This window comes from Acipenser ruthenus, chromosome 15, assembly GCF_902713425.1.
Source record: "Acipenser ruthenus chromosome 15, fAciRut3.2 maternal haplotype, whole genome shotgun sequence".
Lineage (NCBI taxonomy): Eukaryota > Metazoa > Chordata > Actinopteri > Acipenseriformes > Acipenseridae > Acipenser > Acipenser ruthenus.
Genome location: NC_081203.1, coordinates 33,364,002 through 33,390,105, shown reverse-complemented (window position 1 = coordinate 33,390,105; position 26,104 = coordinate 33,364,002). Strand labels below are relative to the sequence as shown.

Sequence of the window (26,104 nt, the reverse complement as noted above, 5' to 3'; positions counted from 1 at the left end):
TGTGCTATGAACACATTGTTCCTTCCTTTCGTGGTTTAGAATCTCTTCTTTAATTATACTATTTTCACCTGTCATAATAATAATAATTTGTGTTTCATGCTCACCATAAGTATAAAAGCTACTGAGCACAATCTAAACGCACTGCCTGGTTTCTGTTCCCTTCCCTGCAGCCTCACATGAAGTGCTACACTGAGGAGATCTTTGGGCCGGTGCTGGTAGTTCTAGAGGCAGACAGTCTTGACGAAGCCATCGACATAGTGAACAATAACCGCTATGGCAATGGAACAGCCATCTTCACCACCAATGGAGCTACAGCACGCAAGTACACACATGGAGTCGACGTTGGGCAGGTAAGGGGCTGCGTTATAACTAGGGAGCAATGTATTTGAAAAGGAAGTGGTGACAGTTTTAACAGCAAAAATGAGAAACGAAAAGTTAAACATCTTAACTGATTTGCACTGAGATTATCATGGGTATGCTGAAGTGTCGTGTCCCCCCCCCCCCCCCCCCTAGTTTATCAGATGTTTTCTTTGTTTTAGATTGGTGTCAATGTACCTATTCCCGTCCCTCTGCCCATGTTCTCTTTCACTGGCTCTCGAGACTCGTTCAGAGGAGATACCAACTTTTATGGGAAACAGGTAAGTGGAATTGACCAGGTTCATGGCTGAATAGCAAACAAGGCAAGTGTGATCCAACAAAAAGTTCGTGAGAATGACCAGATGTTGCTGATTTCCTATGGGTTTCTTCTCCACCTTAAAATGAATACCTCTGCTTCTTTCATTAAAATTGCACAACTGTGAACATGAAAACCACAACATGGTGCAATAAATAAATAAATACATGTTAATCTGGGCTTTTAAACTGTAAAGGGTCAGCTCAAAGGCAGTTTTTGGAACCTTTGTCTACTAAATCAATTCAATTCCTAGCTTAATTCCGTTTACTTACTTCATTTGAACAGTTCACTGGAGTTTGCTCATTTTAAGTGCTAGTGCTGGTACAGTTTTGAGTGTGTGTTTTGTGTTTTTTCCCCAACCCCTAGGGAATTCAGTTTTACACCCAGATCAAGACTGTCACATCCCAGTGGAAGGAGGAAGATTCCACTTTGGGAAGCCCTGCTGTTGTTATGCCCACCATGGGACGCTAAGCACAGCTGCTACGAGAGGATCCCCCTGCCAGACAGACACAAACACGCATAATACGGCCATAGAATCGCTGGAGGAAGAAAATCGCAAGAAAACAAAACAAATGAGCCTTAATGTCGAGATTGTATCAAGAGGTGATCATGATTGTTTAGGGGTTTGATCCATCCGTGTAAAGTTCAGTGTTCAATGTAACATCTGGGCCTGTTTTCAGTGGGGGGCGGACTGTGTTTGGTGCTTATCTGTGATTGTAGTATGTATTGAAGTTGTGAAATCACCTCGACATTTAGACACATATTGAACTCAAAGCGAGGACACATGGATTCTGTAACGCAATGAAAACAAATCTGTTTCATACTTGTTTTAAGTCAGGATGATTATACAGTAGCCCTTGCTCGTAGAATGCATTTGGCTTGCGGACTTGAGCCAATGAAGAACTTTCACTGAATAGCATGTATACAGTTGCTTCCTAGTAACAGTTTTGTTTGATTAACTAGCACCCTTGGATAATATAAAATGATAAACCTTTATTAAAGTAATTTAGTTCTACTTTTCACACTCTATTAAACAAATGAAAGAATTACAGTATGCTATTGTTTCTCAGGGTGGGTCTTTACGGGTCATTGCACTAGAACCCAAGACATTGGGTGGATCATTACTAAGCTACATTACAGAAAAGTTATTGCCCTGTTTCATAGTCTGTTTGCTTTAAATCTCGCATCATATGGGAGTTTAATTGCACTTGGGTTTGGTTTTAAACTGCAAAAAGCTAATCTGTGAAAGACATAATAAAGTCCAGCAGCATTAGGTATTGTGATTTGTCCTCAAGCCAAGCACTTGCACAGCTCATCTGTTTTGTAAATGTTTTTTTCTTCCTATAACATTTTTATTTTGCACAGTGAGAAATAGCGACACTATCCCACACTTTAAACAAATGGTTTGTTTGTTGCACAGGTTTTGGTCCCCAGAATATTGCAATACTTCTGACCAAAAATAAAATTGATTTCTAAAAATAAAAACATTGTATCTGTATTGTGACATTTGAGAAAGGTTTAGAAACTGCTTGTTGTATACAAAATACATGTTCTAATTACTGGTATATTTTAAATCTATTTGTGTAGACAAACATAAAACAATAGTTTTATTTGTTTTTTTCAAAAAAAAGGGTTAAAATAGAACACTTCATGAAGAATTGCACAAGTCTATTTTCCAGTATTAGAATATCTAAAGGTTATGTATATTTTTTTAGTACAGTTCAGGAGTGTTCAGTCGAATAGGGCTGAGGTATATAAGCCTTCTTGACAGTGTCAGCTAGCCTGAATATCTGGGAGAATGCTTCCCTGAGAAGGGATCCCAGGCAGTGGAGCCTGGGTTATGAAAGTCAGACTTGGGTTGTTATCCTGAATCAGAGACCTGAAAAACAAATGATATTTTATTGTCAATCCACACGCAACTTTGTTGACTTCAAAGCCTACCTTCGAAAGTTTTAAGGAGAATAGGCTTCAAACACATAAGCAATGCTACCTGAGATGAGAGGGTTACAATCTCCTTACCCAGGATCTTCTTTGTCTTTAATGCTTCTTTCAGTTGGTGCTGATAAAGACAGGTCTCGTGTTGGTTTCCTAAAAAAAAAAAAAAAAATACTGTGTATTATGCCGCTGAGACACGGCAGATAACATTTTTATATGATGGCACATTGATAGGGTGTTTTGGCGTTTGGAGTCAGTACAGTATCTAGAAGTAAGGTTTCGGGGTACAGAAACTATGTAAATTCTAGATTAACAGGATACCTTGTTTTGAGTCCGTTCATTTTAGCAAAGACTACCCGCAGTACTTTCTCTTTCTGCTCCCACGTCAGTTCAGAAATGTCCACCCTGTTGCTCTGCACGTTTGCCCTGCAAAAAATATAAATGCAAATGCTTACTGAACAAAACACAACTCAAACTACGGAGTAATAAAAACATTATAAAAAATAAAAACAAAATAATGCTAAAACATCTGAATATAACCACATATAAAGTAATAACATGAATCATGTTATAATTTGCGTGCTTGACCATTTCAATATCAATCACATTTAAATATGCTTGTATCTTTTACACCCAGACCAGGAAAAACCAAGAAGCTGCTGTTGAGTATCTCCTGTTTATCAGTATAGTAAATTTGTTTGAATGTAAAAACAAAACAAAAAAACAACTGATGACAACAGATAAGACCCCCTTTGGATACGTTTAGGCCATTTCAGGCTATACTATGCTAATTGAGCTCTAGCCTAACCGGTTATGTGCTTAAGGAGTCGTCTTGTTCTGCAACAGTGAATGCTAACTGAAACCAAAACATACCAGTTCTCTGCTTCCCTCAGGTCTTGGTACACGTTGTTAGTGCTGTGTTCATTCTTGGTGAAAGTCCTGATTTTAGGATGCTCTTCTTTTCCTGCATAAGCCTCCTGCATCTTCCTCTGATAGGCTACCTGGGCTGCCTGCTTGTATTGTGCCCTGCTGCTTCTGACCTCCTGCTTTGCATGGTCCAGTGCCTCCAGAAAGAACCGCTCCACCTCTGTACGTTGGTCCACAATGTTTTTCGCCAGTTTCTTCACCCTGTTCATCTCCCGGTCCTTCATGTCAAGGAGTTTTTGGAGTTTGTCAATCTCCACTTTACCAGCCTTCGTCGAGATGAGGGCCTTCTGCAGCGTCATGTTCGTCTCGGCTTCAAACTCACAGGCCATGTGGCCCAGGCCCTGCTCCAGACACGCCACTTTCCTCTGCAGCTCCACAACCTCTTTTTTCAGCTGTACCACTTGAGAGACTTTCTCCTCAACAAGCAGCTCGCTGGTTACCTTGAAAGACACAACACTGTCAAGCCTGCAGCTCGAAACGCAGTGCACAGGTTTTGTTTGTATACTTTTGTTTTTCAGTCACAGGAAGGTTTTTATTCCAAAGTTTGTATTTAAGGTTTTTCTTTGTTTTTTCAGTTTCACAAATGCATGCTTTCTAGGCATTATGGTAATAGTAATAATTACTGCTTTCCAAAATGTGGCTTTTTTGATTACAGTTTGACATTAAGGAGTTCGGAGTAGAGGTTATAATGGTTCCTGACTCCTCTCTGCAGCAAGGAGGCAGCAGCTTGCACATTCACGTTTATGTATTGGGTTGTCTGTCCTCTATGATTATAGAAACCTCATCACTTTTCAAATGTGCATTGGATTACCAAGGAGTAGTACAGATGACGAAGAGCGCACTTCTTTCCTTTTTTCTTTTTCTTTGCCCTCTTTACTGCTTCAAGGTATTCTGCGGTGGTGCAAAGCAATGCAATCATGGAGGAGGACGGATAAACCAATCAAAACAGTGAACTCACTGCCTGACTGCACAGAGGTACGACTGCCATGTGAAACTGGGAGCACAGGAATACCATGACAACACCAGACAATTAATAATTGTCGTGCTCTTTGCACTTTTAAGTTAAAATCTTTGCATCATTCTGTTATTTCCATGAGTAGATGTACCTGTTTCTGTATAAGATCTTTGTTTTCCTCTGCTAGTTTCACTGTCATTTTCTTCAGTTCCTCTGCTTCTTTCATGTGGTAGCTCAGTGCTTCATTAAGTCTGACGTTCTCCTTGAAGACAGAGCGAGCAGCATCATCCAGCTGGCTGTGTAGGATGGAACAGGAATGCGAACTCTGATTTACTGTGCGAATCTGGCAAAGTTTCACTACTCCTGAGACTGAAACAATCATCTTTTTTTTTTATTTTGTATTTATTTGTTTCTTTTAACAATGTAATTTCGAGCTAAAAAAAAAAAGTCTATACCAAAAAATATATTTAAAAGTAGTGGTAAATGATTTCGGTCATTCTCTGTATATAAGAGTATAATAGAAGCAAAAAACTTCTCCAATATATTCCCTAATTCCCTATTTCTACTGACATTGCACTTGGTTCAGTATGGTATACTTCTATTAAACAATTCACTTTCCACAATCCATTTTAGGACAATTCCTGTGTTACTATAGAACAGAAGGTTGTACCAGTCCTGAGGTTAGTGTTATCCCTCTACTGGCGAGCCCAAATAAATGAAAACCAGGATTCAATCTGATCAGAGATGCAATACTTTAGGGTCATGCTCTATATGCTAACATGCCACTGTAAACACTAGGGGGCTCTTTAGCACAGTCGATCTGTCTGAAATGTTGTGTATAGTGTATGAACGAGGACAGGCCTGAGGAGTACAGGTGACGTATCTGCAGCCAAACCAATTTAGTTCAGATAATAAGATACTTTATACTTATAAATAAGGGGTTTAAAAATGTGTTCCTGTTTCTTTAAATTATATTTAGAACATGTAATTTCACAGAAGAAAGAAACTTACACAATAGCTTCATTGTGGGCTCTCTCAGCCAGCTGTGCTATTTTCTTTTCTGCCTCTTTCTCCAGCCGAAGCTATGAAAATAAATAAAAAAACAAAACCGTGCTTAAAATCCATCCTCATGTACACTCTCTATTATTATAGATTAATATTGTTTACTTCAGAAAAACCTACGCCAATGCATGTAATACTCTATTTCCAGCTTGCCTGACTCACACTCGGTTACATGCATACAAATATCAACTTTGACATAGCAACATCTTGGGGCTTTCATGATGGGAGCTTGTCAGCAGAAGCTTATGTAAATAAATCCAGATCCTAAATGTTTAACATCTCTTGTTTAATTGTCATTTTAAGAGATGTAGTCAGTTTGAGTTTTTCTTACTTTTTCTCCAAAGAACTTGTGTTCCATTCTTGCCACGATTTCCTTGTGTTCCTTCTTTGCAATGTATAAATTCTCTTTTATCTGCAGATATAATGAAGACATTATCACTAAGAGTAGGTTCAAAGTCTAAAAGGACCAGTACTGTTTAAAAAGACTGGTTAAGAAAACCCAAAGCAACGAGCAACAAAGCAACTCAAGATTCCAACCGATGTCAACTGAATGGTGTTGTTAAACTGTTACATTGCCTTACATGGCATGAGGGTATCTGCTCACTGAACCTTAAAGATGCTTCAGACAGCTTTGCCTTTTCATTCCCTGACAGGCGAGCACTTAGAAAAGTATGTATGAATGTCTTCATATTGCAAACTAACTATATTTCAGTATTTCCATTAATATGTTACTGATGACATGCGACGTACTGAAAATTGCCTCAAACCCACTTGGTTTGAAGGTCCAGCACCTGGCCTGCTGGAGGAGGCAGACCTCCCCCCACCCCATAACAGATGGTACCAATGGGTAGCTACAAGGGTGGAACTGGGGGAGACAGAAGGATGTGAATGAATCAAACAGTAAAGGGGTAAGTTACAGTCTGCTTATATTGCTCCGATAGGCCAGATTTGGGTGGTGTAATGTGTGCAGAGGACAGTCCTTCCTCCTGAAGCTAAGATTTTAAACTTCATTTCACACATGGGTATACTCCTTTGTGTTCGAATGATTTTTCAGTGTTGTTTGTGTTTGTTTATGTGTTGTTTTGCCCACAGGAACAGGGCCTGTGAGCAGAACTCACGTCCTCAAGCTCCTTCTCCATCTGAGCCTTTTTCTTCCGGAACTCCTTGATGGTCTTCATCTCGCTCTGGACCATTCGCAACTCATTCGACTTTTTCTTGAACTTCTCATCCAGTTCATTCAGCTGTTGTGTGTAATCGCTGACCTAAAGCAAAAAAAAAATAAATACTCATCTCAACTCAGTAATAAATACAGTGAAAAACATACAGTTAGTAATTGGGAGCTTTTCAATTACTGTCCTCTCTCTTTACTTGGCTATCTGACGTATATATTCTGTTAACTTTGGGTGAAAGGCCCACACAGCACTCCCAGCTCCAACTTGCCGTGCAGGATTTGAACCACGCTGTGTGACTCACCCTGTACTCCAACCACCAGTGCTTTTTCAAGAGATAATTATCTCAACATATTAATGTTCTGTTGTTGTCGCCTAAAATCTGAATTATAAACTATGAACAAATCCCTCAGAAGAGTACCACTTACATTTGGTAGAAAACAAGGAATAATTTATATATATATATATATATATATATATATATATATATATATATATATATATATATATATAAATAATCACTCCACCCTGGTAATAATACTGGCATTTCAAGCTAAACATTTTGCACATTTCAACACAGTGTTAATTATAATTAAGGTAATTAAGAAGTAATGTAGTTAGGAGCTTATCTCATGTATCAGAGATGTGAGATTTAGCTCATCCTTGTCTTGGAACAAACCTGGTGAATCACCCCTATCTGCCAACAGATTTAATTGAGCTAGCCCATTTTATTTGCTTAATTAAACAGGGAACTTTCCTACAACATTTAGTGGTTAAGATACGTACATACAATAACATACAATTTGAAATCTTAATCATAAAAAACGTGCAGAATTATAATGCAAGAGCGTTTAAAACATTCTGTATAGGTCTTTACATGTATAATGAACCTTACATTTCCACATTCTGGTCTACAAGCCAAAAGAGCAAAACACAATATTTAATAGGACTTCAGTATTTCCAATAATTCTTTCTGTCTTCTAAAGGTGTGTATAGTATAATCCCTGTGGAGAATCTTTCAAAGTTATATTTTGGTCTTACTTTTGTATTGAACTCAGTATTTTTACCTGACATGCTATATGGGAATAATTATTTAATTTGTGTGTGTGTGTGTGTGTGTGTGTTTTGTTTTGTTTTGTTTTACACTTTCAAACCATTCATACATCTTTAAAATAGATCACTTATCTTCTCTTACGTTTGTACAACTAGAAAGTGTGTTTATTGGATTTTTTTGTTCTCCTATCTATGTCCTGTCGCTCCCTATGGAAGTTTTGCTTGCATGTGTTGGACGGCTTTGAAGCTGGCGAGTTTATTCACCATCATTTCCCCCTTCTGATTCTTTGATGGTGATATTTTCCATTACTGATGTCACTGATCGCCAATTTGTTTTATCGCCACTGCCTGAAATAGAACATGGAATAGGCAATGGCACTATATATATTTTTTCAGGTCAAGCCACAACAATACTTTCCAGAGTGAACAGAACAGGGGCCAGTGGGATAGGGCCAGCATCTTCTTAATGGCAATGTTTTAAGTTGGTCCAGACCAATCTTTATTTTCCTGTGTAACAAGGCTGTTTTTACCATGATGAAGCAATAGAACACAGTGGAAAGCAGCTGGTCACCAGAGCTCTTGATCCACAAATGTAAGTTTTGCATGTCCTGGTGATTGTCCAACTGGGTCATTATATCAGTGATACAAATGATTGAGAATTGTGCTAATTGATTATATATATATATATATATATATATATATATATATATATATACACACACACACACACACACACACACACATACACATACACAAAATGTTTTGCTCAAAAGAGCCAACTTCCCAACGTTTCAGTATGTTTAACATGCCTTTGTCAAAGGGAAAGTGTGTTTGAAAACAAACAGTGTAGGTACTTACAGGCTTTTGATGCCCTGGTAACTACACTCACTTATTTCTGTTTAAATCTATTAATGTGTTTGTGATGTCATTTAATACAGTTAAGTTTTCAGACATCATGGTATTGAGTCTATGTGTCCATTTATTGACCTTTATTCTTCTGTATTGACCATTATCTAATTTTATTTCTTCTAAAAATACAAATTGTATATATGTACATTATGTATATTATCACAGCAATGGTGATTTTCTGTTGCAAAGCAGTGCTTTGTTCCAAAAATGCTGATCAAACATGCCAAAACAGAATGATATACAGCACACTCTAGTAATTCAGAAGAGAAAATCATACAAACACAATGTTGTGCAATAAGGGGGGGCATTACAGTATATGCCAAAATGAGTTCACAGGTTTCAGGTTCATACCGGTCGAAATTATGTGTATTTAGTGTCAGATTAGGGTAATTTTTGTGTAATTGAAATATGTACTATTTTTTTTTTACTTGAAAATGTATGTAATTAAAAAATACTATATACACTTTGGCTAACACTATGTTTCTTCCATAACTTCATTGATAGATGAAATGGTAGCCGTATCAGTCCAGAGATGACAGACAAAGAGAAGGAGATGTGATACCTTTTATTGGACTAATTAAACAATAATGAATCACAAGCTTTCAAGACCTCCAAGGATAAAGTGGGAAACAGAAATATATATATATATATATATATATTAAAACAAAAGAAAGTCTGTTTGGGCTTACGCTCACTTCTCAAATCAATCCTATCAACCTTGATTTATAGATTGAAGTCCAAAAGACCAACTGGTCGCACACTCATATATATATATTAAAGATTACATGTATTTTTTCAGCCCTAAATGTTAATTAAGACCTCTTCACCGAAAGCCATCACATAAACATTTCAGCCTAAATTGGACCCAAGGTGCGTTAAGTAAGTGAGCGTCTCAGAGTGAGAATTGCTCCGCTCACTCTGATCTCTGATGACACCTGCTCTGTAGTGCTCCGAGCTGCTCAGGAGGAGCGGAACTAAGCATGTGGTTAAGCGGGTTCTTTCATCGAGTTGCTCTGAGCGGCTCACTTATTTAACTCACCCGGTGAGTTCAGTAAAGACTCTGCAACTTACCAGCTCCTCCTTCTCTTCTCTTGCCTGCCTTTTCAGATCTCTCAACTGTTGCTGCAATTTTTCAATCTGAAAGAATAGTTCAGAAAACATGTACAAATAACCAATTATTGGAGTCAGTACCATGAAGAAGTGCCTGCAAACCACTGTAGTTTGCAAGATGTCATCATTTTATTTCACTCATAGCAGCATGGCACAGCGATATCACTGCTTGGTACAAATATATGCTGTTCTGTTTATATGTGCTTGTATACTCCATTTGTCCAGCTATATATTAGTTAACTGTTTATAGAAAGCAGGATTTCAACCAATCGTGATTGAATCATATATACAATGTCAATGGTATGTGAATGGTCGGTCAACTGTAATTAAAAGTACATTAGTATCAGTTTAATTCTACTGCAGTTTGGACAAGACACACAGTCATCATCTTATATTAAAAGGCAATCAATTATACTAAGTAAGCTTGTCTGAATGATGAAAGATTTTGCTTGTCTTTACAGGAACATGGCTAATCTTTTGCAGTTTCAGGGATTCCTTATTGCTAACAAAGTGTTTATTATATATTGTGAAAGCGAAAGAAATACATTAAGTTTACAATATACACCATGACTCTCGAAAGCCTTGAAATTTTATGTAATGTTTCTATTTTTATACTTTATTATAATCTGCCACTTAATACCTGCGAATTTACTGAACATTTTACTTAAAAGAACCCATAATTTAACACAGCTCAAATTCCTGTCCCTTTAGTTAATAAATATGAATTCAGTGCTTATATGCTTGGTGTGCTTTATAAGCGTCTAGCAGAAGATCACTAAAGGAATGCTTCAGAAGAAAAGGGTTATCGGTCTGAGAGTTGGATGAAATGGCAGCTTGTAGACTGACTGCACCATTGCATTAAAGACCTCTCGTTTTCTGCTCTTCTACAAGAGCACAATGGAGTGAGGAAGCTGTCTGAACCGTCCATCCAGGAAGGGAGGAACACAACGCACCTTATACCAATAGCATGCCAATATTAAAACAACAGGTTACACTGGATTGCAACCTGGTGATCAGCTACTTGGACCAAGGGCGAAATGGATATTGTCTTGAATCAGGGCAGAACGTCTGAAGACTTTCAGGTTTTCTCTCCTCTTCTTCGACTTACCTGTTCGTCTTTTTCAGCCTCCTTCTTCTTCAAAAAGGCAATGATCTCCACAGTGTCCTTCTCCACCCGGTACTGCTGGCTGGTGAGCTCCTCGTTGGCTCTGGCCAGCTTCCTCGCAGCCTCCCTGTATTCCACTCTGGACTGTTCCGTTATATCAAGCCTGGCCTCCCAAAGGGCAGCATTTGCCTTTGCTTTCTCAGCATCGGACTCCTCTGCAATTTTAGACTCTGGCTTCCCCCCTTTCTTTCCTTTGCTGCAGAGAGAACGGAAAATATGAGTTTACTGAACAGAACCCCCACCCACCAGCATTACAGTACAGAGGTCTTTTGAAAGTTTGCAGGTATAACATTTACCCTGTGGGCGCATGCCATTTAAAAGTGTGCATTACAATGCCTACATGCTTTAAAATTGTGGATTGCAATGTATAAATACTCCTGTTAGGCTGCACCTGGTATTCTTGTCAGTGCCTCTGGTAGTGTCAGTGACAGCAAGGACCTCTCCATGAATGCTAAACTATTTAATAAAAGTAGGCAAATCCTAAACATAACATTTAATGAGAAATACAAAATAGCAAGTCTGCCTAACCCCTTCGTACCGTCTGCCTTCCAGCCATCTTGCCTTCAACCACTAAGAAATATACCCAAGTATTTTAAGTACCAAAAGCGTTACTTACAAATACAAAACAATGCATGCAACACGCATACCGTAGAACTTCAATCAAATGCCTCCGGCGTTTATTTACAATATTCGCGTATTGGAGACAGGCGATGATTTGAGGTTTTACGGTAGTTTATTAGCGTAAACCAAGGGAATCTTCATATATTTATGACATTGCTGCTAATTAAATAAACAAAACGTGTTACCCTTTCCCTTTCTTTCCCTTCTTCCCTTTCTTCTTAGGCATTGTAAATGTTGGCTTTAATAAGCAATGCAAAAAAAAAAAAGAAGTATTTTCAGCAGAGCTCAACAGTTCCCCGCACTGTGTGTGTTCACCTGCATTGAGGTTGACGCCATGGAAACAGCTTCTTGCAGCTCAAAACGGCGCTGCTGTTGCCTGGGAGACAAACATCAAACATTGGCGCGCAGAAGACGTGTGACGTTTCCCCGCAACAACCGAGTACGTTCTACTCAAGGACTGAATCCGTGACGTCATACAGAGGCTGCGCTGCCTGCCGGTAGATTGAATTCGTAGTGAAATTGCAGTGAGAGTAATTTAAATGTTTTTTTTTACTTACCTTCCGTTTTCCAGAAATTACAAATTACCCCCAGACATATACAAAGTTCAGGTGTGCTGGGGTTATTTATACAACCTGACATTGCCTTAAATTAATTTGTAAATAGTCTAAAGTTAGAACGACGCTTAATATTTGTGGACTGTTGCTTTTTAACGTTGATTACTAATGATGTAATTAAAGTTACTGTGAAGCAGGCTATACTGCATTTCTATTGTATTATTGATCTATTTATTTATTTATTTATTTGTTAAAACACTGCTTAAAGCTGAAGTGCGTTGTCGTTTGTTCTATTTTTTTTCATTTCATTTAATTGTCTTACCCTATTAAAGACTATTAACTTTAGGGAAGAAAAGTCAAGAATTTAAAGGAGTGCTAACAGTAAGGTGAGTTTCAGAGCTATTTGTTTCTTTTGTCGTTTACTGGCTGGAGGGAGGTGAAGGTTGTTGTTGAGCACCACCCGGAGATGTGACTTGTTCCCTTGAAATATCCAATTTAAAATAAAATGTGTGTAGTTTTTTAGTTCAGCTATTGAACTCAAGAACAGCTTTTTCAGTCGCTGACGAATAATTTGGTACCGTGAAAACCACCTTAACAAAAAAACCCAAACCAACACAATAACCATAATATTCAAATATCACCCCCGCCTCTGTAAACCTGAACTCTTAATTCCACAGTCAGGAATATCTAGGCCCACTGTTCTGATTATAAAAGACCATCATGTGTTCATTTTTGCATGTTCCTTGTGTAAAGTGAAACTGACTAATTAACGTATACAACAGTCCTGCGATTTCTATATTTTAAAACAGTAAATGTTAACCCAGAATCCCTTGGATTGACTGAGGCAGTGGTAGCTGTTTTGCCCAGGGAGTTAACATTGTGCAGCAGTGCGTTAGAAACACAAGGACTGAGCTCTTGCTGTGCTGCACGATGTGACCTCCTCTCTTCAACATTGTTGTGTGGGTACAGGCAGGGCACCGTAATAAACAAACAGGTATACCAGTAATGACTGGGCTGCCCTGTGTAAATGAACTACAGTGAAATCGGCTCTAAGAACGAAGTTCAAGCTTAAAAGGAACCGACTTTCTCCACTTCAGCTATGCATTACATAAGTCATGCAAAAAAAAAAAAAAAAGTTGACTTGACAGTTGTAGCAAATATAGGTTCCAGTATAGTTGGGGTTTATTCATATTTCTGAAGTGCTGCCGTTTCACTGGGCACGCAGTTTCAGAAACACGTACAAGCAACATTGTAATAAATATGATCAAAAAGCTTTTTGGAAGCTGGTGAAAGGACATTCCATGAAAAAAAACCGAGAGAAAATGTTAGGGTGTAACTACTGTATACTTAAGCTTGTAGTGTGTAGTTCTGGCAACATATACACAGTTTAACAACTAAATTTAAAACTAATTGCTATGACAGAAAAACTAAAATAACACACTATTTATTTAAACTGTGATTATCATTGTCATTATAATGTCACATTTTGGGCTGTGTAATGGAAATTCTGGGCAGGACACCCACAATCTATTTTCTGAGGGTACTGAAGTTGAAGTTAATAACAAAATAAAGTACTATGACTGGGCAGGTTGTCTTCTGCTGAAGAAAGCTTTGCAAACAAACTGATTTGTGGATCTGACTATATGGTCTCCAAATATTTATTTGAAGGCGCACAGATTTAAAAAAATAAAAAAATAAATAAATAAAATAAAATCCCTGTACTTTTGAAAAGTAAAATTTCATAAGCCTTTTTTTTTTGTGAAAACGATTTCATAGGAAAGAGCCAGTATATTATATACCGGAAGGGCCTGTTTTGTCTTGGCTTGCATTTGACCAGTTTATGTTATAGATAATGTTATTTAAGCAGATCTAGGATCAGAATTTTTTTTTTTTTTTTTTTTTTTTAACTCAAGTAAACCAATCCTCATGTAATTTATGTGATACATGTATATTATCTAAAGGTATAATTTACCATGCATTTTAATTTTACTGTGCAACGTTACAACATATTTCCGAAGTCATTTGAAACAATTACCTGCTAACACAGTGCAGAGGCATCACTCCTACTTATGGCTTAGCTAAATTATAAACTCTGTAGTTTGTTTGCTGTTGTTCAACTTAAGCGTGAATTGATTGTCGCAATAATAAGTGGCTTTCTACTTTAAATAAGATTTCAGTAAAACAAAGTGTGCCTGTGTTAAGAGACCAGCCAGGGATTTAGGAATTCAAATGTAAAATCCCTGCTACTAGTATCTGGGACATAGCCAGCAGTCTAATAGCCAAACACTGTGCACAAAACAGTGTGAACTAACAACAGTGCAAGATTGTCTTTAATTCGGTGAGGGAAGGGCAGCATCTGTCTTACATATTTATAGAAGGTTCAGATGTTATACAGTATAAGGTTTGGATATTGCCCACAGGCTTGAGCAGAGTAGGGCATACAGTCGTTGCAAAATTGATCTACTGTAAAAATTAAGAGGTTCTTTTGTTGGCAAACAGATTTTCTGCTGGTACATTAAAACAATGAGAAATAGCTGCAGCTGATTGTGTGCTTTCCAGCTAGTATCCCTATGAATCTGTTCTTCTGAGGCTTTAGATGTGGCCTGCAATACGATTGCAGAAGATCATTTAAAGCATTTTGAAAATTGTACTTTTGTTCCTTTTTTTTAAATTTGATTATCTGTTGACTATCAAACCTGGTTGCAGTTCTGCAAAGGGTCTTTTTGTATTTATTTTTTTTTTAATCGCTGAAATCGCAAATGCTGCTGCATGCGGGCAGAACACGTTTTCTTTTCTTTTTTTTTTCTCATGGTATACCACAAGATTTAAAAAAAAAAAACATTTGATACCTTATTTTTAGTACAAATTACAGTGTAGGAACACAGTGCTGGAAAGTGAAGTGTTCTGGGACTGAAATTGCGTGAGTGGAGAGAGACCGTGCCAGGCTCCTCCTTCGCTGTCCTTTCATTTCACCCCTGTGGGAGCCATTCGAAACCCATTCCCTTTGCCCCAGGTCAGTGTCCTATTGAGCAGAGACTGACAGATAAGATGGTCATTGTGATTATTGATGACTCTGTGATTACCGTATGCCCCCTCTGTCTAACATGTATTTTCTTATACCATCAGATACACACGTGTTTAATGTCGCCACAATGTAGGCTGGTATCAGACCCGGTTGATCCTACTTGTTGGTAATAGATGACCAACTCTCTACAGTAGCCCTCAATTTACTACTCAAGTGGGCTTTATTTCCTTCCTAAATAAAAATACAAGTTGTGTTTCTTAGGACGCCAATGTAAATAAATGAGAAATCCTGCAGTTGGTATAAAGGTGCATTTAGGGTATTCTTGCCAGTCTGTTTAGAATTAAGCTTTCTGCTCATGGCTTGCAATTGCAACGCTGCATATATAGCTGTGAATTCCAAATATTCCCCCCTGAATCTAAAAGTACATTTTAAGCGCTTCCATTTCTAATGTACCGTGGAGTGTATAAATCATGTTCATTTTGGTCTAAGTTATTACTGGTGTAAAGTGCATTTTCTGCAGTGGGTGCAAAATAAGTGACATATTTTGCATCTTCTCTGTCTCCTGCACACAAACTGTAGATAAAGCATTTATTATTATTATTATTATTATTATTATTATTATTATTATTATTATTATTCTTCTTAAAGTCAAGTGATCCTGTACCGGCAGAAAAAAAAAAAAAAGATTAGATTTTAACTTCTACTTTAGACCGTACTCTACATGTTTTTATCATTTTGTGGTGTGTTTTATTCATCTACCACAGGGTCATGTTGTTAATTAGACAATGTCTAGGTTGCTTTATTAATGAAGAAGAAAAAATAAGTTTAAATCACATAAAATACATGGTGTGTTTTAAGACTTTAATTTGCAGTTACTGTATAAAGTAACTTCAGGCGTATATCAAGTAGTCATCTATTCTTAATTAGCCAGATCCCTGACATCACTGCCATTTTAGGAAATTGGATAGATTTAAGTAATTTGAACTTTGCAAGTTTGAGCCAAGACACTTGTAGCACTAACAATTCTAAACAGACTTTAAAAAGCATGGAACCCTGTAAGTTTGAATTAAGTACACCCATAAACTTTATTTTAAGTCCCAAGCTTTGTCCACTGCAAGCCAACTGTTTTGATGTCCCAATATAAATTTGTTTTAGGGGGCTTTTTGCATCCAGCATGCCCACTTAAGTTGGAAAGTACTAAATTATTGCCAGTTCCAACATCTGAAAAAGCATCTAGCTGTAGGCAGGTATTTGATATCCAGCTCTTTCGTAAGATCAATGGTTGGCTTAACAAAAAAAAGGGATGGAACTAAAGGGGATTGGTTGATTGCTTGGGTTGCTGTGGCAGTTTGCCAAGCCCTTATGTCTTTATATACAGTAAACGGATGACAAGACAAGTGTGCTTTATTACCACTCTCTCTCTCTCTCTCTGCCCTTCTCTCTTTCTCTCTCTCTCTCATTCTAAGCTGGTGTCGTGAATAAAATCCAGGCAGAACTTTCTGTTTCCATCAGCAATCTAAAGATAATCCGCAGTAGAATCTCTGAAGATGATGCTGCCGAGGTCCATCCTGCTTGTGACGTTGCTCTGCTCCCTGGCTGGACCTCTCCTGGCTGAAGTCGGATTCCTGACCCATGATTTTTCGACCAGCTTGGAAAACATCCTTCCAACCATGACCCGACCAGTGAACGTCAGCCGCAGCTTCTATGGCATCATGTTCGACGCAGGGAGCACAGGGACCCGAATCCACATCTACAAGTTCATTCAAAAAGCTCCAGGTACTGTCCGTTCTCTGTAAATGTCAGGCAATGTCCTTCATGTACAGTTGGTCTGGAAGGCTACAGTTAGCTCATTCAGAAATCCACCCACGTCATGTGGTTAAGAAGTAGCTTTTTTTTTTTTTTTTTTTTTTTTTTATATAATTCAGTCTCTTCAAAACTACAGTATACAGCCTAATGCTGCAGAGGTACAGTGTGGCTTCAGAAAAACTTATTTTATTTCAATTTCAGTTCCTTCTGCTTACTGTTCTTGTCTCTGTTCCAGTGTTGAGCAATTTTATATGAAATTGTAATGATGTCACTGCCCCAAGCCAGGGATACACAATTACGTTTATTACTCTTTTTTTATAGTAATGATTGAAATTACAAGCAATTTTATAGGGTGTGTAGGGTACAGTACAAGATAATAAAATGTAAGTACAGAATTGTATTAAATATTTGTAAACGGTATTTTGTAGAGAAAATCTAAATCATTAGTGTTGTGCTGTATAGTAGTTTTTAAATATCTGATGCAAATTTGTAGATATTCTGGGTTTTTTAGTTTAATACCCTGGAAAGCAAGAAATATATGAAGATGCTGAGTCACATGCACATTACACAGTTAAAAACAGTTCACGGGTATATCAGCTATGGGAGGGAGTTGTTCTTTGTCATATTTAGTTATTTTTTCTTTTTGTTTTAAAGCTGAACTTCCCCTTTTGGACAATGAGATTTTCCATTCTGTGAAACCAGGGCTGTCAGCCTATGCAGACGCTCCAGAGATGGTATAATGATCTATTTTCCATTGCTTTGCAATTACTGGTATTCTAAAATAAAGTAAATACCAAATATATGCATGTTGATTTGAAATGTTTCTTTTAAATATTATTTCGCCATTATGTATGTAGAAATTCAGTCCTGAATTACCAGCAAGAAGATGCCAGTAATTTGCATGTACATGGTTTACATGCATTTCTGATCTGAAAACACTACAAATCTGCTTTCAACTGCAGTTGTTATTTCTGTTCATAATAAGGAAAAACACTTTCCTCTTTTGTATGCAGATGCAAGACATTTAAATCCTTGTCAATGCCTGGGACCTTTTTTTTTTCTCTTAGTTTCATTATAAGTTTTACTGGTTGTTGTTCCTGTCTGGGTGTTGTTTTTTTCTTGCTTATTTCAGATTGGTTACAGTGCATTTATTTTATTGTTTTTCAGGGTGGAGATACAGTGAGACAGCTGCTGAAGATTGCAAAACACTCAGTGCCTAAAAAACAGTGGAAGACGACCCCAGTGGTTTTAAAGGCTACAGCAGGACTCCGGCTACTTCCAAATGAGAAGGCACAGGCTCTGCTTGAAGAGGTACTTTATAGTATGGTCATTTTTATAGGAAATAGAAAAATAGGGTCTAGATGCCAGAAGCAAGCATCTGTCTCTTTCTGAACATAAAGTATCGATCAACCACCAAGTACTTGCTACTGTTGTAAAAACCTCTAGCAACTTTAACTATAGAACCGGCTGTGCATGCTTTGAAGCAGGCTGATCTATTTTAAATACATTGCTGTCAGCCTTGCCGCTAAAAGGTTGTCAGCCCTTTATCTAACAGAAGAGAGTGTCCTGGTGCAATGACTATTTCTCATGACTAATGTATTTTTGTATGTATTGTGCTTTGTGTGTAACCCTCAAGCTGAGGTTCAGGATAGGCTCTTAGTTAGCATGTGGTTAGGTTAGGGGTTTCAGACTGGGGTTTGGCAGCCTGTGTTTTTGAAGTCTTTATATTTCTTCCGGTTTAGAATGAAAAGCATCACACACACTCTACATGAACACCACATATCTGTGATTAGTGGGAAGTACACTAGTTCTTCTGTGTTTTATTTCAACCATTAACACATGCCTTTATTTCCAGGTTCAGGAGGTCTTTGAAGAATCACCATTTCTTGTACCAAACAACAGCGTTAGTATAATGGATGGAACAAATGAAGGTAAGGGAAGATTAGACCAGGTAAAGCTGATAGCTGGATGTTACTGAGTGGTGAGGCAGCAATGTAGGAGTTCCTAAGGGAAACGTGAAGAATCATTTTAGCATATCTTTCCGATTACAATCTTTAGGATATAATAACCTGTTATTACTTTATGTAGTCACCAACCCAGTTTGTGAGCACTTCCACCCACAATTGCTGTAAAATGTACTTCCACACCTCTCATTTTAAGTCATTGTGTATTCCTGCAGGGTTAGATGTGTAATACTGCTGTCATTTTATAAGTCCCAGACGTGCACTCATAGTCAGTGTGAACTAATTGGATGGGTTTTTTATGTTGTGTGTGGGTTTTTTATTTATTTTTTTTTTTTTTTAAGTCATTTTAAAAGTAATTTACTTAAGGCAGAATGACAGACTGACATTGGTCACTTAATAATAATAATAATAATAATAATAATAATAATAGTGGTGTCTGAAAAATGGTTCTGCCAATGTCCTTTAGCTCCACTCAATACAGCAGTCCTGGAAACTGTTTAATTAGCCTTAATGCTAAAAAAGAAAAGGAAATAACAATCCAGAGAGACAGGTTTGCACAGGGCAGGATACCACAACAGAACATTGATGCAGAATGCCAGGAAACACGGCAGGCACAAGTCTTTACACTGCCAAAGCAAGCGCCAGATAACCGAGCCGCTGCTAACATTTTAACACCTCATGAAATTCCCTTGAAGTGTCTTCTACAAAATTACATTCATGGCAGCATGTCGCAATTCGTGCTCAGGAAATAACAGTTTGTCTATTTTTTAATCAAATATAGCAGAAATGTGAGATTTTTACAAATTGTCGTAAGAAAATTGTGCCAAAGGAAAGAGCAGCTTCTTGATTTGATTTTTTTTTTTTTTAATTTTTTTTTTTTTCTTTTTAGGAATTTTAGCTTGGGTAACCGTAAACTTCTTAACAGGTAAAGTACTGACAATTTTGTAGCATGTTGCATAGTTGTAGCATGTATTTATTGAGATTACACTGCATGCATCTTAGTCTTGAACTGTCAATTTCTGTACATCTGACTAATAGAAGGCAGGAAATAATGAGACTCTCGGTATATAGCAGGTGGGCCTTTACAGCTTTTAATGCGAGACACACCCTAGCTTTGTGTACAGCTCATTTACAATTTTACAGTTTGCGTGGCTTGCAGGTAAGTTTCCTCTCTTCAGCTGCTACCTATGCAAATTTGAAGCACAAAGTAAACGTTGCACCAAAATATTGATTTATTGGAAGAAACCCATTTGAACAGGTACGGTGCATCATTCTTAAGAGACCGGTATTTCCTTTCAGGTCATCTTTACCTTAAAAGCTACAGGACTGTTGGAACCTTGGACTTGGGTGGAGGTTCAACTCAGATCACGTTTCTGCCAAAAACAAAGGTGAGAATCACATTTAAACTCTAGTTAGTGATTGTATATCTGGCTTTAAAAAAAAAAAAAAAGAAAAAAATGCTTTTTTTTACATTTTATTTTAGAAAACCCTTCTATCAGCCCCCCAGGATTACATTGCAAAATTTGAGATGTTTAACACAACTTACCAACTGTACACTCACAGGTAAGTGTACCGAATTACTCGGGCTTGTAGTTGTGCTGTACTGGTAGGTGAATTACTGTAACTTGAATGTGGTTGAATACACTGTACAAAACACTAAATATCAGATGGCTTTTACATTATTGTGTACATTCTTTACAGCTTATTGGTCTGCTGTATTATTAGCATTTAATGCACAAGGTTCCCGAGTGGGTTTATTGCATATGTTTGTATCTTGAATAGTGTGTTTGCCTTCATGGGGCAAGTGACACTTTGGAGGGTTTAGTGAATTTCCCACCGAGAGTAGCCAGCAGTGTGTGTTAAACTGCTTTGATTTTGTAACCCTATCAATGAATACAGCTCTCCTGAGAAGTGGTGTGGATAATGCTGTTGTTTTTACCATATGTACAGGGAGGTTTTTATATTGTCTTTGTTCGTCATTATATTTTATTGGCATATTACTTGACTTTTTTGAAAGGATTATAAAGGACGCTGCGTTTTATTTTATTTTTTTTATTTTTTTTCAGCTACCTGGGTTGTGGATTGTATGCTGCTAGACTGGCAACTCTTGGGGCACTTGGAAATCACGGTAATGTACATTACACGTTAAAACCCCCTGTTAAATCAATGTGTTTTCTTGCGTTTCTGGTTTTTGAAATGCTAGTTGTTAAGTGATTCAGTCCATCCCACACTGTTAGTCTCTCTGTGTCCCAAAAAAAACTCAATTTTCTCTCTCTCTCTCTTCTCTCTCTTTAGCACAAAATAAAGTATACACAAGCACATGTTTTCCAAAGAGGTTTAAAGATGATTGGACTTTTGGTGGAATAACATACAAAGTTAGCGGGAATCCGGAAGGTAAGTGAAACTTTGATAATACTAAATGCTGTACATGGACGCTTCTTCAGGCTGAGCTGTTGAAGAGAAATATATAAATTCAATAAACATGTTTTGCTCAAGACAGTTTGGAATTATCTATCTTAGCTTAAACCTTTTAAAGGTGGTGATGTTACTAACTGTATATTAAACTGCAATGAAAATGTCAGTCAGCGTCTAAAATAACACGGTAGCTTGCACCACAATCAAGTGTACTGAGAGCTCTGGGCTATTTACTGTGTGATTATTTTTTAGGCAATCCCTGGTTTCAGTTTTACCACTCCCAGTCATGTGGTATAAATAGAAGCCCCGAGGGGTATGTAGAATTCTTTGCTGGTGTAACCGTTTTTAATGTACTTGGAAATGTGCCCTTCACGTGACCTTCACCAGGGCAGGGCAATCTGTAGTTTGGGGGCTTTTTTTTTGTAAAATCTACATAAATGTATATTTTGTTAATGAAACCTGTATATAGGAGAAAGGAAGGTATGCATTCATCATTTAGAAATGAACAAACACATCTTTTTTTTTTTTTTTTTCTAAATGGATTGTCATTACAATAACTTACAAGGATAAAAGGGGTGGGGGGCAAGGCACTGTTTTCTTTAGGGGAGTTCTTCACTTACATTTCCCTTCTGTTCTAGGCTATACAGGATACAAACACTGCTACCAGGAAGTAGTGAAAGTAGTCAAGGGAACTGTCCATCAGCCAATGGAGGTGAAGGCCAGCTCTTCCTTCTATGCCTTCTCATACTACTTCGACCGAGCTGTTGAATCAGGACTGATCGGTGAGTCACACAAAAGAGCTTAACATTAAACGAAGCCCTCTTTAAACCTGTGATTACCAGTCGGCTCTCGAAATAAACCCACAGACTTTCAGAGAGGTTATTTAAAACTGCTGAGACGCTTGGTCTGGGGAGAAATCAAAGGTGTTATTTTCATATTGTTTGTAATTTCAATATACAGCCTGTCTCTGCAACGCTGTTCAAAGACGTCCACTACGCGGCATGTCTTGGTACTTTTATTGTTTTATATTTCGCATGAATATTTGTTCTTTTTAGGCAACCAAAATAATCCAAATAAGTACAATGCATCATCTGGTTATGAATCAGGATAACGTTTGGCAGCATTCTTCAAAGCTTATGTTTTGTAATATCCTGTGATCTTACTCTTGTCTTGCAGACGGACAGAATGGGGGTATTATAGAAGTCCGAGACTTTAAAAAGAAAGCCAAAGAAGGTAAGGTTCTGGTTTTGCAAACTCAAATCAGGTAGGCTCCTGGCCTCCACATTCCCCTGGCCTGCCTTAACAGTGATTTATGTCCTAGAAGCAAGCAAACCATGGCGATGCCCAAGCATGTCAGCGGTTTTGTGTGGGCTTTCATTGCAATGCATTGGGATCAGATGATTAAGCAGTTAGGCAGATTTTCTGGTATTAAGCCTGTAGATGAATTGGCCTTAAAATAAACCACAATGTTCTAGTTGTTATGCCTTGGTGCATTAGCAGGTCCTTAGGGAGATAGTTTCAGTTTGTTTGTGTAGCTTGTCAACTACCAAATTGCTAATGATTAAGAGGTGAGAGACAGGCTTTCGGGTGTCTTTTATTGGGACCTGGACTAGATAGATACTGTACAGATACCAATAAGGTTATGAAGGGCATAACCAGTAAGAGCTGAGCTCCACCAGGGTCAGGAAAGTAGAGAACAGCCTCTGATCTATGCTGTCTGTTTCCAGTGTAGCAGGATAGAATTCAGGTGGCTGCTAATTGGCAGGCAGATTGCTTCATTGGCACAGTGCCAAGTACTGTACATGTGCTTTTGGCACTGTCTTTGCTGTACTGTGTTGTATGTGTAGAACCTGTATGCAATGTATGATGATTTGTGTAAGATGTAGTCTGTACTGTAACTTTTAGCAATTTAGTTTGACTGTTTTTCATTAAAAATAAAGTAACCATATCTGCCAAGGAGCCAGGATCTCAATTAAAATTTCTATTATTAGTGCTTCGTCGGCTGGTTTTATAGACGATTAGCACTAATCTTGGACTACTTTGCTTAGGGTAAGGTAGTTCAAGATTGTTGCTAATCAAGGTATTTGAAACAAGCCTTTATGATGATGATGTTGTTGTTGTTGTTGGTGTTTTTTTTTTTTTTGTCTTCATGTTACTTTTAAATCAGCCATGAGAAGTTAAACCTTATACCAACTGTTATCCTCCCTGCTTTAGTGTGCAATAAAATGACAAAGTACCGTCCAATAAGTCCATACCTGTGTATGGATATGACTTACATCACTGCCTTACTGAAGGATGGATTTGGATTCAAGGAGAGCACAGTTTTAAAGGTAAGCAGTCCTAGAAGCATTGGTAGCTTTACAGGAAAAAGAAGGTGAGACTTGAAGCAGTTTGAGTTGTTTAATGCTTTTTGTTAGGATTTGTATTTCTTCATCCAGAACACTAAACCATATATATAATAATAATAATTAATGTACTAAAAAAAAAAAAGAATGAAGGCATTGAAAAAAAAATCTTACGGAGATGTTTTATCTAGTTACCTTTTTATTAGTACGCTTTGGGGATTTTAAGTTCACATGCAGCAGAATATGTTAGTCCTTTCTTGTAAGTGTGTTTTATTGTGAAGACACAGCGAGTATGCTAGGGACCAGGTTGAGCCCTTGCATTTTAAAGCATCCCATTAACTCCTTTTATGTCTTTACAAAATAATAGCACCATCTAGTGGATATATAAAAGTATGTTCCATGTATCTAAAAATGAATAAAGGCTTGGAAAGTGCAGTTTATATGTTATGTAAATGTATAAGGAGGCATTTCTGCTCTTGTTCACAGCTGACCAAAAAGGTGAATAACGTTGAGACAAGCTGGGCTTTGGGAGCCGCTTTCCACCTGCTGCAGTCACTGAAGATGCCCTGAAGGCAGAACGCAAAGACAGTGGCTTACAGATATGGACCATTCCAGCCGGCATGACCAACTTTGAATAACAAAAATAAAAGCCCAGGTCTATTCAACACTGCCATACGTGGTTTTACGTTGACTGGTTAATTTAACCATTAGGGTTGAAAGAAAGACTTGCATTGCATGGCAGTTTGAGCCATTTCGTGTTTTACTATGTGCTTAATTAGACACAGCCTCTTGATTTTAAAGATGGTCACTGTAAAATCTGGAATTCATCAAACTTCTGTGCAAAGGGCTTGTTATTCACATCCTTGTTTCTTGTAATATCAATTTGGTTTTTAACATCTGTATATATTTTTTGTATTTTTTAACCCATAAATATCAAGCAAAAGCGTCTTTATATGTGCAACCGTTTACATTTAACTTTCTATAGAGCAAAAGCGCTGTCTTAATTACAAACGTGCAGGGATATTTTCTTGTCTAGGGGAGCATAATTTAGGAAAGCTAAGACCCTTTGCAAATCCAGAACTGACCATGTTGAATTCCAAACTAGCTTGTTCGATAGTTTTTCTCAATTGGGAACTAATTTATTGCTTTTATTGCACAAAACACTTTAATTACTGTAAGTGAGATCGCTGTGATCACTTGTTAAGTGATTATCAGCTCTACAGATTACATTTTTATTGGTGAGGCTATATAAATGCCACTACAGCTCAGGGTGCTGAAAAAAACCACGCTCAGGACAAGTGCAGTACCAGCCACTGAAGGGTCAGCTTTAATATTAGACACAGCCATAGACTTCTATTTGTAGCAGAACTTTAGCAAATTATTACATAGTATTTATAGCAGCTTGGCCACATTGGCTGTCATACAGCCAACTGCCTGGTGATGGTTTGCCAGGGACAGCTTGCTGAATATGCAAACCGTTTACAGTGCATTGCTAATGGCATCCATAGTCTGTGTTTGCAATGGTTAAACACGCCCTACCGTTCAATTTTACAAACCTATTTGAACCCTTTGACTGTTATTGGAGTAGGTCATGCAGTAAGGGTTGACTCCTAGAAATGATGCACAGCATGCAAAAAGGGATACATTCAATTGTTAAGGTGTTTAACTAGTGCTGTGGACATCATTTTACATCATGCTAAAAAAATCAAAAAATGTGATTGTCCACAAAAGCATGGTGCTATAATAATAATAATATTAACTTAAAACAGAACATACATGGATATCATAAGAAGCAAATATGCAACCAGGAGAAGGACACAGAGCTGGCACTTAAGTGACTTGCTTTAAGCACATATGACTCCTTGCACAGCTCATATTTATTGTATATAAGTAGGTGCAACCCAGTTTTAAAGCTTGTTCACGGTTTACGTACAGAATTTGGAAAAGTAGGACCGATGGCAAGCTTCCATGTTTTTATTTTCTTTGACAGCCAAGATAAAGAGGCATTTTAAAAATGTTAATCGTTTTAATATTTTATGTATTTAAATAATAATACTACTATTTTATCCTGAAACCTTATTGAACTGGATCGATGAATTCTTGCTTTTTTGCTGTTAAGGGGACAATGTATTTCAATTGTGCTTTGTGTTTGTTCCAAATAAAATTGTAAACTTTTACATTTTTACAAACTGTACTAAAAAACAGTGCTCTTATTATTCATTGATATATGAATTAACCAGTACAGGTGCCTCTGTTTTGTTTTAATGTCTTTGTGTTAGGAACAAGCAGGTACGTTTCTTTATTGATAATGGCAATGATGTGGAAATGCTGTTGATTCTCAGTAATACAAAACTGTTTCACTTGTAATTTATATATATTTTTTCTCTGTTATTAAAATACTTAAGATTTTTATGAA

General features: G+C 37.5%; 3 protein-coding genes across 7 annotated transcripts in view; 2 read left to right on the top strand and 1 right to left on the bottom strand.

Moving 5' to 3' along the window:
• The window catches only part of LOC117422368 (methylmalonate-semialdehyde dehydrogenase [acylating], mitochondrial), an 8,126-nt gene extending 5,968 nt beyond the window's left edge, over window positions 1-2,158 (top strand). The window contains exons 10-12 of the mRNA XM_034037320.3: window positions 171-350; window positions 540-638; window positions 1,040-2,158. Of these exons, the coding sequence (XP_033893211.3) occupies window positions 171-350; window positions 540-638; window positions 1,040-1,144 (384 nt within the window). The 3' untranslated portion in view covers window positions 1,145-2,158. The remainder of the gene's footprint in view (window positions 1-170; window positions 351-539; window positions 639-1,039) is intronic.
• On the bottom strand, window positions 2,036-12,306 carry LOC117422369 (basal body-orientation factor 1-like). Of its 3 annotated transcripts, XM_058988024.1 has the most exons (12): window positions 12,137-12,306; window positions 11,895-11,955; window positions 10,902-11,154; window positions 9,755-9,820; window positions 6,671-6,814; window positions 5,884-5,964; window positions 5,502-5,572; window positions 4,642-4,786; window positions 3,482-3,975; window positions 2,930-3,034; window positions 2,693-2,761; window positions 2,036-2,552 (listed from the first exon to the last, which is right to left on the bottom strand). In XM_058988024.1, the coding sequence occupies exons 1-12, from the start codon at window positions 12,216-12,218 to the stop codon at window positions 2,447-2,449; spliced, it is 1,677 nt and encodes a 558-aa protein (XP_058844007.1). In that variant the 5' UTR covers window positions 12,219-12,306; the 3' UTR covers window positions 2,036-2,446. The 3 variants fall into 3 exon arrangements, with proteins under 3 accessions (XP_058844007.1, XP_058844008.1, XP_058844009.1); XM_058988025.1 differs by lacking the exon at window positions 12,137-12,306 and having other exon boundaries at window positions 11,765-11,978; XM_058988026.1 differs by lacking the exons at window positions 11,895-11,955; window positions 12,137-12,306 and adding an exon at window positions 11,575-11,672.
• On the top strand, window positions 11,988-26,104 carry LOC117412059 (ectonucleoside triphosphate diphosphohydrolase 5-like). 3 transcript variants are annotated; one of them, XM_058988028.1, is made up of 15 exons: window positions 11,988-12,076; window positions 12,466-12,519; window positions 16,625-16,934; window positions 17,619-17,698; window positions 18,132-18,275; window positions 18,820-18,895; window positions 19,818-19,853; window positions 20,228-20,316; window positions 20,412-20,491; window positions 20,995-21,056; window positions 21,224-21,322; window positions 21,982-22,125; window positions 22,520-22,576; window positions 23,558-23,673; window positions 24,175-26,104. In XM_058988028.1, the coding sequence occupies exons 3-15, from the start codon at window positions 16,706-16,708 to the stop codon at window positions 24,256-24,258; spliced, it is 1,296 nt and encodes a 431-aa protein (XP_058844011.1). In that variant the 5' UTR covers window positions 11,988-12,076; window positions 12,466-12,519; window positions 16,625-16,705; the 3' UTR covers window positions 24,259-26,104. The 3 variants fall into 3 exon arrangements, with proteins under 3 accessions (XP_058844011.1, XP_058844010.1, XP_058844012.1); XM_058988027.1 differs by having other exon boundaries at window positions 12,002-12,103; XM_058988029.1 differs by lacking the exons at window positions 11,988-12,076; window positions 19,818-19,853 and having other exon boundaries at window positions 12,314-12,519.